The 17,240-nt window shown below is 49.6% G+C and overlaps 1 protein-coding gene across 2 annotated transcripts in view; it reads right to left on the bottom strand.

Annotated features, from left to right (window-relative positions):
• Positions 1–5,735: 5,735 nt before the first annotated feature.
• Positions 5,736–17,240, bottom strand: part of WDR37 (WD repeat domain 37) — a 100,029-nt gene continuing 88,524 nt past the window's right edge. For both annotated transcript variants that reach the window (XM_055353749.2, XM_055353751.2), the window contains exon 14: positions 5,736–7,481. In XM_055353749.2, coding sequence (XP_055209724.1) covers positions 7,338–7,481 — 144 coding nt within the window. In that variant the 3' untranslated portion in view covers positions 5,736–7,337. The remainder of the gene's footprint in view (positions 7,482–17,240) is intronic.

Here is a 17,240-nt window from a genome sequence, read left to right as displayed (position 1 = left end):
CCATCAGGTGCTGCCAAAGTCGAGGAGGCGTTTTTCTAAATGCAAATCTTCACAGTTTCTTCTGCCAGAGGCACAGAGAGGGCTCACCGGATTTTCTGTTCTACCTCAAAGCCATTGCATGCTTTTTCTTATTTCTTGTTATTTAATTTTTTTTTAAACAAGCCAACCAACTAAAATAACAAATTGATTTTCATTCAGGCAGCTCCCAGAACATAACTGGCTGGACCCCAGTAATGTCCCACACTGTGGAACATCAGGGCCCTCATCTTTAAAGATGTGGCTTGAGGTTTGCAGGCCTTATCGCTCATTAGCTATCCAGCCAGATGCAATTGCTCTGGAAGCAAGTAGCCCAGATAGACAGGACCTTCTGGAAATGGGCCTTCAGAGGCTGAAAAGCGTCTTGGAAGAGCAGCCCACTCTCCACCCAGCTGGCAACTAAGTGGCTGGTAGTGTTGATTTCATTGTCTGCCTCGGCTTGGGTTCTCTCAGAAAGTCTCTGAGCCAAAGATTTGAGTGCAGGTAATTTATTAGGCACTTGCTCCCAGGCAAAAACGGTCAGGGGTGGGAGGATGAAAGGGAAGAAACCAAAAGTTGCAGAAGCATTGTCTTCGCAGCTAACATGGCCGCGTGCAAACGTGCCAGCCAGCAAGATGTTGGCATCGCCCTCTCAGCTAACATGGCCACCTGTGGAAGTGCCAGCCAGCAGGATGTCGGCATGGCCCTCGCAGCTAACATGGACACGTGCGAACGTGGCAGCCAGCAGTAGTCGGCATGGTGCTCAGCACCCTCCAGGAACCGTCCCTACCTGAAATATGGGTGTAATGTACGGAGCACACGCAGCCACCCTGCAGCATGAGATGACTGTTGAGTACAGGACACGCAAAACGAAGCTGGAAAATGAAAAAAAAAAAAAATCCTGGCTTGCTGACTTCCTGGGGCACATACTGAGTGTTGGGAGATCATTTCCAGACTTAAATATGAGAGAGAAGTAAACCCCCCTTTTATTTCAAAGCGTAGCATGCCTATAAGTCACCTGCAGATCTTGTCAAAATGCAAGTTCTGACCAGAGAGCCCGGGCTTGTGACTTACATTATCTCCTGCTGAAATGCTGATGACACTCCGAATGGCAAGGGTTTTGGCCTCTATTATTTGGGGTTTTCTATCATTCACCATTGAAACTAATCCTAACTAATTAAAACAGTTTCACATTGGGGAGGAAAATAGTTTTTGTCTTCTTTAAACTACTATGACTTAGGGTCTGTCAAAACCTCAAAAACTATATATATATATTTCATTTCACTCGATTTCATTTGGGACACAAACGGAGACCAGAATCACAGGTATCTTTGGAAACTGTTCTCAGCCTTCCTAGCTCAGCTGAAATGTCCTTTTCCAGGGACACTGGGCCCAGTGGGGTGTGGTGGGGTCTGCGCTGGCTCCCCGGGAATTCATACCTTGGAAAGCTGCAGAGCTGACTTCAGGTTGTGCCAATTCCTGTGCTGCGTCATCCCTCATGTACATAAAGCGGGAGGCGCGCAGGCCTGCGCCTGCGCCTGCGCCTGCGCCATCCCTCATGTACGCAAAGCGTGCGACGCTCAGGCCTGCGCCTGCGTCATCCCTCATCTGCATAAAGCGTGCGGCGAGCAGGTCTGTGCGTGGTCATCCCTCATCCGCATAAAGCGTGCGGCGCATAGGCCTGTGCCTGCCTCATGCCTCCTCTGCCTAAAGCCCTGCACGCAGGCCTGTGCTTGCGTCATCTCTCATCTGCATAAAGCGTGCGGCGAGCAGGCCTGTGCTTGCGCCATCCCTCATCTGCATAAAGCCTGTGGCTGGCAGGCCTGTGCTTGCGCCATCCCTCATCTGCATAAAGCCTGTGGCTGGCAGGCCTGTGCTTGCGCCATCCCTCATCTGCATAAAGCATAGGGCGCGCAGGCCAGCGTGTTGGAAAACAACGCTTTGATGTTGTCTCCTGGATTTTCACAGCCTCTCTCTCACGGGAGAACAGGGGTGGACCCCGGCCTTGAGCACATCTGAGCTCTCTCTCTCCTGCCTGTGCTCCTGTTGAAGACATTCAGCCTCCGACTGCCCTCGGGAGGACGGAGATGCCCGGGTGCCGAGGCCAGAGCCCATGCGCAAAGCGAGGGCTGAGACCACGGAGGCCCCTTGTCTCCTCCAGCGGGTTCCTGAAGCCACGTCCCTGCTTGGGGAGGAAGAAAGCCGAACTGCAGCTCAGGGAAAGGTGGGCTTGCTGGCCTCGCTGGCGGCATCCGAATGCCTGTAGCCTCATGGTGGCTTCTGCTATTGCTGCCAGCAGCTGGATGTTTCGAAATTCGCCCGCTTTGGAATGATACAGTGAGACCTTGGCGGCCGCGCTGCCTGAGACGATGCTCTTACGTTTGCAGGGGAGGTTTCAAGGCCTGCTGGAGTCAGCGGCTGCCTTGCCGCCCTGGGAGGTGAGCAGCCCGTCCCCATGCTGGCTTCCTACAGGATGCAACCTGCATTTTCACCCCAGACGGAGGCAGTCTTGGACATCTGCTTGCCAGCATAGAAAATGCGTTGTTTCCCCCAAGTTTATTTTGGTTAATGGATTGAATTGGTTTTTTTAAACTGCATTGCTTTGAAACATCACTGGAGTTTTTCAGTTTTCATGTTACTACATTTTTGATGTATTATCATTGAAATGCTATTTTAATGACGGTCATAGCGGCTCCCAAGCCCTCCTTCACTGGTGAAGCACCAAGGTGCTCAAGTGAGCTCCCAGTGTACATGAGGGTGCTCTCGCTTTTGAAAAAAAGTGAAGGAGGCTGGGCGCGGTGGCTCACACCTGTAATCCCAGCACTTTAGGAGGCTGAGGCAGGCGGATCACGGGGTCAGGAGTTCGAGACCAGCCTGGCCAGCATGGTGAAACCCCATCTCTATTAAAAATACAAAAATTAGCCGGGCATGGTGGCATGCACCTGTAATCCCAGCTACTCAGGAGGCTGAAGTAGGAGAATCGCTTGACCCCAGGAGGTGGAGGTTGCAATGAGCAGAGATCGTGTCATTGCACTCCAGCCTGGGCAATAGAGTGAGACTCCAAGAAAGAAAAGAAGAGAGGGGAGGAGAGGAAGGAAGGAAAAGGAAAGGAAGGGGAGGAAAAGAGAGAAAGGGAGGGAGGGAGATAAGGAAGGAAGGAAAGGAAAAAAAACGTGAAGGAAATGGAACCCTGTGGCTGTGCAGGTCACGTGGCATTGAGCGGGCCACTCTCTGTGTTGCCCCGGTGTGGCCCTCATGCCGCGCCAGCCAAAGGCGACCCTGCTTTCGATGACTGTGGGAGGAAACGTTAGCCACGTCCCACACAGATTGGAAATCTGACATTTGGAAAACTGAACTCAATCATCTTTTTTTTCCCTTTTTCATTGTTCAATTCCTTCTTCCTCGGTTCTCCACTCTCAAAATTTTGCAGTCATCATTGATTCTTTCTCTCCCGAGTTCAGTTCGAGGCCAGGTTCTGCAGAATCCTGAGGTGGCATCACGAGCATCTCCTCAGTCCCTTGGCCATGACAGCTTCTCCTCCACCCTCCATCCTGGATGAGCCGGTGAAGATGGTCCTTCCTCAGAAATAACTGCAACGCACTGGCCCTCCTCTCAAAAGCCTAGGAAGCTCCCCTATGCTTCAAAACCCAAGAGCTCTGCCTGGTTTTCTCCAAGTCTCCCCCCACCCCCAAATGGCCATTTCCTCTCCCCATGATTGCCTGCATATGTTTCAGTGAAAAAATTTTGATTGGTCCCTATACGGGGGCTGTGGCAGGTAAAAAAGAAGGAGTCAGCTGTCAACCTGCAAGTCAACAGTGGCCTCTCCATACAGGGGATCTTCCATTCCTGCCTTTGAGCTTGGTAAGTCATTCACTTCCCACACAGACCCCAGCACCTCTGCTCGCCACCCCGCACATGCCCCCTGACCCTGATCACACCCACCAGCCTCTGCCACATTTAGAGTTAGATGTCTCTCCCTGTCTCTGTCTATCTCTATTTCTTACTGTCCCTGTCTCTCTCTGTGTCTCTCCCTGTCTGTCTCTGCCTCTCTGTCTCTCCCCATCTCTCTCTGTCCCTGTCTCTCCCTGTCTCTCTGTCCTTCCCTACCTGTCTCTCCCTGTCCGTCTCTCTCTCTGTATCTTACTATCTCACTGTCTCTCTGTCTCTTCCTGTCTCTCTCTGTCTCTCCCTATCGCTGTCTCTCCCTGCCTGTCTCTGTCTCTCTCCCTGTCTGTTTCTCTCAGGTGCACACATGCTGCACACACACACACGGGATCACTCGGGAGCCGTTCGCCTCCGTGGTGAGCGTGTCGTGATGTGAAACCCTCTCTCGAGTGTGTTTTGCTGGTAGTGACTGTCAGCGTGCTTTTGGGGTGTGTGCTGATTGCTGTGGCCACTCGAGGGCGGTGATGGGATGGGACCCTCGGCTGGCTCCAGCACCCACGCGGCCTCTTCCACCCAAGGCCGCCCCCACAACAGGGCTGTGAAGATGTGGCTGCACCCCCCAGTGCCCCTGACCTTGAGAGCAAAGTGAGAAGAGAAAGAAAAAGAGGAGCGAGAAGATGACCTCCTAGGACCCCTGCCCCAGGGAAGCCCTGTTCCTCAGATGCGCATCACGGACCCCAGGGGCCTTTTCCTCTAGAAGGTGTCCACACAAACAGCCATGGGGCCCTCAAAAGGTGGCTCCCTTCGCACAGGAGAACACGCAACCACACGGACCCGCTGAGGACACATGTGTGCAGCGTGAGCATTGCCATCAGTGCTGCGTGACAGTCACCTCTTCTCCAGACCCTGCCTGGAGTCCCTGACCCGTCTCACCATCAGGTGATCTCAAGTTTATTGAAGGAAATCAGATGCAGCAGCAAACACGCTTCTCAGGCTCAGAAACAAAACCCTCGCCACTGAGCTGATGAGTCTCTGTGTGCTTCTGAACAGCGTGGAAAAGGTTAACGAATGAGGCTCAGGCAGGCTGCGGGCTCCTTCAATCGAGGCATCGAAAGCCTGAGCAGTTTTAACAGAGGCTGTTGATGGGCATGTTTCAAAGCAAACAGCATCACGGCCCTGACAGGCCAATGACAGCACCGTGCAGTGCTGGGGGGGGTGGGGCTGGGAGGCACAGCCACAGAGCTCAGCCCTGGGGACATGGGGCCTGGGTGGGGGGCACAGCCACAGAGCCCAGCCCTGGGGACACGGGACCGAGGGGCCACAGCCATAGAACCTAGCCTGCACTGGGGATACAGGGCCCAGGGGGCACAGCCACAGAGCCCAGCCTGCACTGGGGATACAGGGCCCAGGGGGCACAGCCACAGAACCCAGCCTGCCCTGGGACATGGGGCGGAGCCTGAGGATGGCTGGGGTCAGGCAGCACTGTCCTCGTCCCCAACACTCCACATCCCCAGCATAGCTGGAGACCCAAGCTGATGACTCGGACGCAGGACAGGAAAGGGCATAACTGACTGACAAGCTCCAGGCCTGTCCTGACAGGATCAGAGGGGAGGCAGGAAGGGCCCTCCATGGCAGGCAGGTGGGGCGCATCTGCAGAAACCATAGCAGGTTACAGAGAAGAACTGTAAAGAGGCCATGCGGCTGGGGGGCAGAGGGAAGGCCCCCGGGAACCAGGGAGGGCCTCCATGAGATGAGGAGGCACTCATCGCGAGAGAGCCAACGGAGAGAGAGGGAGATGCGGACGCTGCTCTGGCCATAAAACCAGGTACGCATCTCAGGGGCCTCAAGATGCTTTCTTTATTGTAGATTTTAAATCTCCAGGTGAAGGGTTGTCCATGGATCTTCCCCTGGGCGCCTTCTAACCCAACAGACAGCTTGTCTGGTTCCCGAATGTCACACTGCGTGGGGATGAGATGGAATCCCACACAGTGCCTCAGGAAGAACTAGAAACTGCGAAACTCCCAAACAACCCGATAACCACGCAGCTGCTACAGCAAAGTATGAACACAGCTGGGTGAAGCCCACTTCCTCCAGCTCCCCGGCCTGCACTGACACCCACTCCAAAGACAGCTCAGGCCTTCCTAGAAAAGGCAGGTCCTGACCTAGGCTAACATTTGTAGGTAAATTCTTGGATATGAACTACACGCCCTTCAACACTGATATTTCTATAAAGAGAAGGTCAAATAAAAATATAAGCAATCTTGCAAAATTTCTCAACATTTGGGGAGATCTCTTATCTCCCCTTAAATATTGCAAATTTCTTTGCAACAGAGACCATATTTTATCACTCTGATGTTTATGACAAATTGGCAGGAAGTCTAAAAATCTCATTTTAGAGACACGGAAATTGAGACCCAGAGAAAGGCTTCTCCTGCTAAACAACTGTTATCTGGTTTGGAGAGGAAAAAAAGAGAGCTAATACAGGCTAGAAAACACATTTTTAGAGAATGGTTGAAGATGAAAGAGTTATTACAAAGCCTAGCAGATGTTAACATGTTATAAGCACATAAAAGAATTTAAAGCTACAGTGATCTTTTCAAACATTATATGATTAGTTTGGTTCATATGCTGGTCATGGAAAGGAATTTATTTCAGTGTAATCTAAGATTTCTACCAGCTGTGGTAGGCAGAGTCATAGTCCCTCAAAAACATCCTCATCCCCATCCCAGGCCCTGCAACTGCGTAACACTCCATGGTGAGGGATTAAAGCTTCAGGGAAAGGAGGTAGCTACCCAGCTGACCTTGAAATAGGGAGGCTGTCCTGGATCATCGGGGTGTACCCCATGTAACCTCAAGGGCCCTTACATGGAAGCTGGCAGAAGAGGCAGAGGGAGACTGGACAAGGGAAGGATGAGGTAGGTGGGGCCATCTGTGGCTGTGCGGATGGGGAGGGACCTCCAAGGGGGTCCCGGAGGCTGGAAGGGAAATGGCGTCTCCCCAGAGCTGCCAGAAGGGGCCTGGCTATCACTGAGTGGACACCGCGTCAGACTCTAACCCACAGACTGTGAAATAACAAACCTGTGTTCAGCCTCTGAGTCTGTGTTCGTGACAGCAGCCCCAGGAAACTCACACAGCAGCTTTTGCCAATAAATAGATTTTCCTGTTTCTCAGAAAATTCTGTAATATCCTGTATAAGTACAGATTTTCCTGTACTGCTCAGGACACTGTCCTGATAAGAAGCTATCGATAGATAGAAAATCAATAGGTAGAAAAAGTTAAAATACTGGCTTTTTAACTAAAGATAATGTCTGGTGAAGGTTTGTTCTTAGAAGTTTGCAAAGTGTTTCGTCCTGGCATCACTGGCGAGCGTCTTTGAAGATCTGCAAAAGCGCATGTTGGGCAGCCCCCTGGGAGCTTCCATTCGCTTTCCCAGGGTTTCACGCCCCTGCCCTGCTCCCTGACGCTGGCAGGAAGGTCATCAGGTGCTCCGTGTGGGATGAATTGTGAGAATCCAGCGAGTGCAGGCAAGGGAGACAAATGAGAGTGACAGAGGCCGGAGGGGGACCTGAAGAGCCAGAGCCCTGGGGAAGAGAAAAGGGGAGCGATTAGAACAACGGGAAACAGAAAAGCACAGAAGAGAGGAAAGACAGAACGAAGTTGTGCAGGAGGACTGAGAAGGCACCTGGAGACGTGGGGAGGGAACGGCTGACTTCTTTCCAGCCAGAACTGAGGCTGGCCCTTGTCTGAGTCAGGCGGGCAGGGCCCGTGGGAGGGACAGAGACACCAGTGGGGTGGGGGTGTGCGGTGGTGTTGCCCTTTCCCATGCCAGGCCCCTACGATGTCGCCCTGCACAGGCTGCGTGGCTGTACTGAGTGTTTCCTTGAAAAACAACACAGTGCAATTTGGACTATCGCAGTTTCACTGGAAGTCTTTGAATACAAACCAAAGCCTACGTGTTTTTTTATACCTAATATGTACATATATTCACAAAACAAAGCAATTCTTTTTTTCCCAGAAAGGCAGGAAGAAAACAAATGATCTCAAATGTGTCTTCTATGAACATTTTTGGTGGAGTTTGAACCATATTTTGTCTAGGCAGGCCTTGCACACCGGAAAGACCTCCGAGAAAACCTGTTTCTTCTCTTTCTCATGTGGTCTCTGGTTTACCAGCTAACAGAAATAACTTCAGGGGAAGAAAGAGACCATTGTCCCTTTACCTCTGGCTTCCTTAGTCAGGAATATGAGGTTTTAGAACTGTATCAAAACTGGACTGCATGATTGATTCTGCACCATTTACCAGCATTAGACTTGCCATGACTGTTAGATGTACTTGAAAGCTGTCCAGCTTCCTAGTCAATCCTTGCAGGCAACAGATGTCGGCCCTCTGGGTACTGCCAGTCAGCACAAATGCCTACTCTCAGAGGTTTGGAGAATCGAACTGGGGTGGTCAGGAGCTCCTGATCCATTCTCTGCCCAAGCCAACGTTTAACGTCTCCAAGTGGGTCTGTGAGCTCAGTCGCTTCTCTGCAAGGCGTCAGTTATCCAGTGCAGAAGCTGTGACTGTCTACCCCTGTGTGCACGCGTGGGAGTGCGCTGATGGTGAGTGCAGGCCGGGCAAGGCTCTTCTTAAGTTGGATTCCAGGAGAGACTGAGTTAGGAAGCTTCTGCCTCTTCCTCATAGTTCTGTCTCAGAGTCATTGCTCTGTGGTTCACTTCGGTGTGCCGTGGGGCACATGTCGTCTGGCTCTGCTGGGCCGTCCAGCGTCTGAACCCCTCGGATCCGGGGAACCCCCTGCCTCCTGTGTGCCGTGGGGCACACATCCTCTCACTCTGCTGGGCCGTCCAGCGTCTGAACCCCTCGGATCTGGGGAACCCCCTGCCTCCTGTGTGCCGTGGGGCACACATCCTCTCGCTCTGCTGGGCCATCCTGCATCTGAACCCCTCGGATCTGGGGAACCCCCTGCCTCTTGTGTGCCGTGGGGCACACATCCTCTCACTCTGCTGGGCCGTCCTGCATCTGAACCCCTCGGATCTGGGGAACGCCCTGCCTCCTGCATGAACATCAGATGCTCGATCCTCAGCTCCCTAAACTGAGGGCTCAGCTCTGCTAACAGCATGCTCATGACTTTTTAATCAGGAGCCATAGCTTTTAAACAATAGCAACCATGGAGAATTCTGTCTGCTTGATAAAGGACACAAAATCATGGAGTTTCTGGGTCAGGCGGCGGCAGGATACGCTGGATGCCTGCTGCTCCTGAGGACCGCTCTTGGCAGGTTCTGTGGTCAGCCGTGGAATATGGACTGAGACTGGAGCTGCTCCCGTGCAGAAGGCTCTCAGAACACTCAACCCCTTTTCTGTTTACATCTCCAGATAAAAGTTTCTGCAATTCCAACGGTGACACCAGACTGACGCATCAAAGCCCATGGTCCACCATCAACTGTGGGTCAGGCCGGGCGCAGTGGCTCACGCCTGTAATCCCAGCACTTTGGGAGGCCCAGGTGGGCAGATCACCTGAGGTCAGGAGTTCAAGACCAGCCTGGCCAACACGGTGAAACTCCGTCTCTACTAAAAATACAAAAATTAGCTGGGCGTGGTGGCAGGCGCCTGTAATCCCAGCTACTCAGGAGGGTGAGGCAGGAGAATCGCTTGAACCCGGGAGGCAGAGGTTGCAGTGAGCTGAGATTGTGCCACTGCACTCCAGCCTGGATGACAGTGAGACTCTGTCTCAAAAAAATAAAATAAAACAAAACAAAAAATAACTGTAGGTCAATGCCGGGTGCAGTCCCGGGCCCTACTCTTACACACGTAGAAGCTGCACAACACCCCCCGCCTGGAAGGCTCTCGTGAACAGCACTGGTACTTGAGTGAATCACCCATCAAATCTTGGAGACAGATGAGACCCAAACAGCCAGGCGCTCTCCAGAGACAGTGGCTGATGTTTCTGGCTTGTGGCTGCTATGGTAGGAAGGGCGTTGAGGTCCATGTTTAGCTGAGAAGGCTGCATGCCACACAGGTTACACACGCTCCTATTCACACTAACCCTCACTAGGTTCCTCTGTTAATGTCTAACGAGGCTGTGAACCAAACTAAAGAATGAAAGAGCCCAGAAAGTCATCTTTTTTCTAGATGAATCAGCTCAACTTGTGATTACCTGTTGAACCAGTTCAAACTAGATCCATCTTTTACTTCACTAAAACTCCTGAACCAAAACATAAGAAATATTTCAGAACCTGAAATCAACTCATTCTCTGAGGCTCTGACTTACAGGACAAGCACTGTTCTTTGCAAACAAGCCACAAGGCTGTGTTCTCCGGACGAGGTGTAAATGGTGCTACCTGATGCATGATGGAGTGGCTGATAAAGGCAGTATTAATTCTTGTCTCCCCACCACACCCCTGCTCATGAGGCTTTTGGGTTCTTGACCACATTCTGGTAGTGTCCAGAGATGGCTCCCTCCATGCCACAGATGGATGTGGGAAGCCCCAGATTTATTGACTCCTCCCAGGGGTTGTGGCCACGCCTGGCTCACCAGGCTCCAGCGCCCGGGAGGAAATGAGGAATCGTGGAGGAGCTCCGTGGACTCAGTCCCTCCGGGTCCAGGCCTTTGTGAATAACTAAGAGAGCCCAATGCTGCTCTCAGGATACAGCCTCACTGCTCTACTGGTGCTTCTCATAGAGAACATTTTGTGAAGGCAGAAAATGATGCTGCACGCCCACCTCGGCCTTCATGGACTCGGCTGCTCCACCCCATCTTCTCCTCTTCTTCCCCATCCTTCCTCACTCTGCCCTCTTCCTCTCTCCTGTGACCATCAGCCTCCATCTCTGACCCTCCCTCTAGGACACCTGGTGCTCCAGGGCCTCTTCTCCAGGGCTCCCTCTTATCTCGTAGACCTTTGCAAATTTCACCACAAAGTGCCCAGGCCCACCTCAGCGCTCCACTTGTCACATGTGGATCCATTGGCCCTCCATGCTCAGCAGCACACGCACCCAGACGTCCGCACGCACACTTGCTCACGCCTGGGTGTCTGTCCGTCACACCCCTCTGCCCTGGGCTGAGGCAGATACTGGATTGACTATTTCCGTGAATCACAACCACACCATCAAAGCGGGGGCAGGGGCTTCTGCAGCTGGAGCAGAGAGCAGGGCCAAGGGTGCCTCTGTCGTGTGTGGGCACGTGTGCACTCACACGTGTGCATGTATGTGTGTGGTGTGTGGATACCTCTGCATGCTCATATGCATGTATATCTGTGGTGTGTGTGCTCACATGTGCACGCTCACATGGGTGTATTGTGTGGTGCATGTGTGCGTATGTGCATTTTGTGTGGTGCATGCATGTGCATGTGTGTCCTCATATGTGTGCTCGTGTGTGCTCGCGTGTGTGCATGTGTACACACGTGTGTGATGGAGGGAAGTCACGAGGGGGCCACCTGTCTGAGGACGGATCAGGAGGGAAGCATCCCTGGGAAGGGAGCCTGAGGACAAAGCCAACCATGATCCAGTGGCCTGTGCCCCCTGTGTGCGCCGCCCAGCAGCTCTCGTCCCAGCTTGTCCGGGGCGCACAGGCTGAGTGGCAAGAAAGCCTCTCCTGTCAGCGGAATCCATGGTGGCAGAAGAGGCAGAGGTTGTTGGAAACTGTCCCTCTCCCTTATCTCTCCCCCTCCATAAAGAGGGACTGTGGAGCCCCTTAATCTAACAGCAGATCAGGTTCCTACCACGCGCTGATTTGCAGAAAGGACTAATGTGCAGATTAAAACGGACACTGCTGAGCGAAGCAATTTCCGCCCTGTGATAGTTGAAAGTGCTGATAACTGCCATAGCAACCCGCTCACCACACTTCAGCTTCCTCTGGCCCCGGTCTTCACAGCTGCTGGCTGTGGCTGCAAGGTTAAGATGACATTAGCTTTCTAAGGCTGGAGAGACTGTGCCTAGGACGCGCCATGGGAATGTAATGGTTCTAACTGTGAGGTTATATGGTGGAAGAGAGGCTACTGACAATGTATAATATGGTGGAAGAGAGGCTACTGACAATGTGTAATATGGTGGAAGAGAGGTTACTGACAATGTATAAGCTGAATAATTGTAGTTGCTGATTTTGTGTATTAAGCTTCTTTTCAAGATATAGAGAAATGTACTGAGGAGATAACTAGCCCCTAATACCCTATGCAGAAAACATAAACGGAGTCAGGGAAAACTGCCTATGCTTTGAGTTAGGATCAAGAGGAAAAGACGGTCTCTGTGGGGAATTGCCATGCTGTGCATAGTTGTAAGGGATGGAGGCCGCTCATCTCCTAGGCCGGTGAGGTGAGAGGGGCGGGAACCTGGGAGATGAGCGTGAGATGCAGAAGCCCAGAAAGGGCGGCAGCTTTAGGCAACACCACCGGGCCAAGTTCCACTCGCTTAAGAACCCGACCTCCTCCAGTCACCCGACAAGCATTTTCTTTTTAACTAAGTCTGAATGGAACACGAGGTCAGCACTTCTTCAGTCAGTGCTGCCACAAGTTAGGTGTCATGCCGGGAGAGAGACATGGTTCCCGATAGGTCCATGGTCTCTGTGATGGTAAAAATATAACAAACGATGACAGTAAAATATTACAGACGCTGCGGTACACATTTGGAGGGAGTGCCAGCATCAGAGGGGTCAAAAAGGTTGATAGTGGCCTGATCTTTAAGCTTAATCTTAATGTGTAAGTCACATTCTCTCCAGAAGGAGGCTGGAGAGAGGGAGAAAGCGTGTCCCAGGCCCATGGTCCACAGAACGGCTGGGGAGAGGGAGACAGCCTGTTCCAGGTGCATGGTCCACAGCCTAATGCATGAAGGACTTCAGGTCAGCATCTAATTGGGTAGAGCCACAGAGACTGCAAGGGTCCAATCATGGGGGTGTCAACTGCTGCACCCAGTTTTATCCTATAGACCAGGGGTCAGCAAACCACAGCCCCTGGGCCAGATCCATCCCACGGCTTTTTTTTTTTTTTTTTTTTTTGAGATGGAGCCTCTCTCTTGCCCCGGCTCAGGTGCAGTGGCCCAATCTCAGCTCACTACAACCTTTGCCTCCTGGGTTCAAGCAAGCAATTCTCCTGCCTCAGCCTCCTGAGTAGCTGAGATCCACCATGCCCGGCTAATTTTTTTGGTATTTTTAGCAGAGACAGGGTTTCGCCATGTTGGCCAGGCTGGTCTTGAACTCCTGACCTCAGGTGATCTGCCCACCTCAGCCTCCCAAAGTGCTAAGATTACAGGTGTAAGCCACCACACCCAGCCCACGGTGTGTTTATCTGAATAAAGTTTTACTGGGACACAGCCACGCCCATCCATTTGCATACTGTCCATGGTGGCTTTCATGCAACCACGCCCATTCATTTGCATACTGTCTATGGTGGTGTTCATGCTACCACAGCACTCAAACAGTTCCAGACAAGATCACATGGCCCGCAAAGCTTGAAATATTCACTATCTGACCCTTTAAGAAAGTTTGACAACCCCTGCACAGGAGACCGAGAGTTGTTAAAGGCTTTTTAAAAAGTTGATTATTTGGATTTCATCAAAATTTAAAACCACTTTTCCTCCTACGACACTGTTAAGATTTAACAACTTCTGATTCTGATGAGACAGCACAGACTCCTCCCTCCCTGCTCCTCCCCACGAGGTGACAATCAAAGGAAGGGTCTGACAGGTGGGAGGGGGAGAGCAGATAGTGGGGAGGCCCTGAGGACTTGAGGAAAGGCAGCATCCCAGTGCTCCCACCCCCACCTGCGGGCAGAAGGCAGCCCAGGCCCAGACCTCCAGCTTACTCAACCCCACCAAGCGGCAGAAACCAGTCCAATCTTTCTTGGATACTTTTCTGCTCTGTCCATGGTGCCTGCAGAGGTCAGCCAGGAGCCTCTGCAGCTGGGTGGTCTGGTGGAGTCTCCACCCAGAGTCCTGGGGTCTACTTGACTCCCGCTGAGCACCAGCAAGTGGCCCTGGGAAGCACCTCTAGCCTCAGCAGCCACGTCAGCTGGGAACAACCAGGAGCCCCTCTGGCATGGGTGGCCCAGAAAGCACTCCCCACCCACAGGCCCAGCGTCCCACCCCACACCCATGGGCACCAGTGGCTCAGGAGAGCACCAGCGGGCAACACCAGCAGGAATCAGGTGACACAGACAGGGACTGAGCAGGACAGCTACAGGCACCAGGCAGCACAGGAAAACCTTTCTGGCCCAGGGCCCACCAGGCAGCGCTGGAAGGACTTTCCACCACAAACCGTGCCCACCCCCAGGGGTGCCAGCAAGGATGAATAGGGCCCATCAACACCAGGTGACCTTGATAAATGTTCTCCCCCTCACAAGCCCAGGGTCTCCCTCCTCCCCCTACACACACCGTGAGCCCTGGGGAAGCACTGTCCACCCTGCAATTCAGGGTTTCTCACCCACCTCCCAAAAACTAAGAAGCGCCAGCAGACTTGAGGAAATGCACTCCACCCTTCTGAGTGGCACTAGCAAACAGTGAGCATTCTGCCAACACCAAGTAGCCTGAGAGGTGCCCTCCTGCAGGACCAGAATCACCCCCCACTCAAAGACAATAACAATTACAAATACTCTTGAACCAAGTGAAAAAGGAGAAAGACTTAGCAAATAAATAGAAGATACAAAAAGAATCAAACAGAAATTGTGGAACCCCAAAATACAACTGAAACAAAAAAAAAAACTCAATGCATGAGCTCAATGGCAGAATAAATATACCAAAGAGAGGATCAGTGAATTTCACAATAGAACAATAGAAACTACACAGTCTGACCAACAGAGAAAAAAAATAGATTTAAAAAAAATGAACTGAGCTTCAAGGACCAATGGAACAATAACAAAAACAAAGTCAAAATTCATGCCATCAGAGTCCCAGAAGGACAGGAGAAAGTGTGTGGGGCTGAGAAAATGATTCAAAGAAATCATAGCTGAAAATTGGCCAAATTTGGCAAAAGACATAAACCTAAAGACTAAAGAATCTTGGTAAGTCCCAAGCAGGATAAACCCAAAGAAATTCATGCCAAGACACATTGTAACTAAACTTCTAAAGACTACAAACTAATAAAAGCATGTTTAAAAGCTGCCAAGCCTGTAATCCCAGCACTCTGGGAGGCCAAGGTGGGTCGATCATGAGGTCAGGAGATCGAGACCATCCTGGCTAACATGGTGAAACCCCATCTCTACTAAAAAAAATACAAAAAATTAGCCGGGCATGGTGGCAGGCGCCTGTAATCCCAGCTACGTGGGAGGCTGAGGCAGGAGAATGATGTGAACCTGGGAGGTGGAGCTTACACTGAGCGAAGATATGCCACTGCACTCCAGCCTGGGCAACACAGCGCGACTCTGTCTCAAAAAAAGAAAAAGAAAAAAAAAGCTGCCAAGAAGAAGCAGCATATTACCAACAGTGGAAAACCTACTCAAATATAGCAGATTTCTAATCTGAAACCATGGAGGCCAATAGAAGGTGGTACAACAGTTTTCAATTGCTAAAAGGATTGTCAACCCTAAATTTTATATCCAGCAAAAATATCCCTCAGGAATGAGGGAGGAATAAAGATGTTTACAGATGAAAATATATAAAGGGATGTGTTGCTAGTAGACCTATGCTTAAAATGTGGCTAAAGGAAGCTCTCCAAACAGAAAGGAAATTAGAGTAAGAGGAGACTTGGGACCTCAGAAAAGAAGGAAGAACATATAAATAGGTAAAAATAGGGATAAATAGGACACATTATTCTTTTCCTCATGAGTTTTTAAAATCATATTTGATGGTTGAAGCAAAAATGAGAAAACCATCCGATGTGGTTGATGTATGCAGAGCAAATACTTGAGACAATTTTATTGTCAGAGCAATACTCATGACACTACTTTAAAAGTAGAAAGAACAAATTGAACTAATTGAAAGTAAGTTTTGTACATTTCACTCAAAGTGCTAAGACAGATACTGATACCAGTAGATTGTGATGTTGTGTATGTATATTGTAATACTTAAAGCAACTAATAGAAATTATATGAAGCAGTATACTCATAAACACTATAAATAAATCAAAATGGAATTGTAAAAAAAAGTCCAAATAACATATAAGGCAAGAAAACAGAAATGATAAAGGAAACAAATAGACAACAGTCTTAAGTCCTAACATATCAATGATTACTTTAAATGTAATTAGTCTAAATACAGCAATAAAAAGTCAGCAATTGGCAGGATGAATTTTTTAAAAACCTGACCCAACTATATGCTGCCTACAAGAAACTCACTTCAGACACCCTTATCTTTTTTCTTAACTTGAAACAAAAAGGATAAGGATGGAAAAAGATATATCATGCAAACATTAATTTAAAAAAGCAAGCCAAGTATGGTGGCACATGCCTGTAGTCCCAGTTACTAGGGAGACTGAGGCAAGAGGTTTGCTTGAGCCAGGGGTTCAAGGCTGTAGTGAGCCATGATCGTACCATTGCACTCCAGCCTGGGTGACAGAGAGAGACACTGTTTCAAAATATAGAATAAAATAAAATAAAATAAATAAAAAATTAAAGCCAGAGTAGCTATATTAATATCAAAAAAATGTAGACTTCAGGGCAAATAAAATTACTAGGGATAAAGTGGGACATTACATGATGATAAAAGGATAAATGAGAAGACATAATGATCCTAAATATGTATGCACCAAATGACAGAGCTTCAAAATACATGAAGCAAAACAAGGTTGAAAGAATAAATAGACAAATCCACAATTATACTGAGAATTTCATCACCCCACTCTCAACAATTTATACTACAAGAAAAATTCATCAAAAGTATAAAAGAAAGCAATATTGACCAATGAGATCTATTGAATTTTACAGAAGACTCCATCCAATGACAGCAGAATACAGATTCTTTGTATGCACTCATCAAACTTGTAACAAAATAGAACACATCCTGGGCCATAAAAGCAAAACTTGGGAAATGTTAAATAATTGAAACCATGCAGTATGTTCTCTGACCACAGTGGAACAAACGAATAGCAGAATTAGAATCAATAGCAGAAAGAACAGGAAAACATCCAAGCGCTTGAAATTAACAACATACTTCTAAATGAACCATAGGTCAAATGGAAAGTTTTAAAAGAAATTTAAAATGCATGGAACTGGATACAAATTAAAATAAACACACCAAAATGTGTGGGATATCACTAAAGCAATTCCAACAGGGAAATTTATAGCACATAACATTTATATTAGAAAAGAAGAAAGAAATCAATCATTTAAGTTCTTACCTCAAGAAATTAGAAAAGGCAAAGTAAATCCAAAACAAGCAGAAAGGGGAAATAACAAAGATTAAAATTGAAATTAATTAAACTTAA

The sequence above is a fragment of the Gorilla gorilla genome, chromosome 8 (genome assembly GCF_029281585.2).
Source record: "Gorilla gorilla gorilla isolate KB3781 chromosome 8, NHGRI_mGorGor1-v2.1_pri, whole genome shotgun sequence".
NCBI classification, from domain to species: Eukaryota; Metazoa; Chordata; class Mammalia; order Primates; family Hominidae; genus Gorilla; species Gorilla gorilla.
Note: the sequence above shows the minus strand (reverse complement) of the source record. Positions and strands in the feature narration are given on the sequence as shown.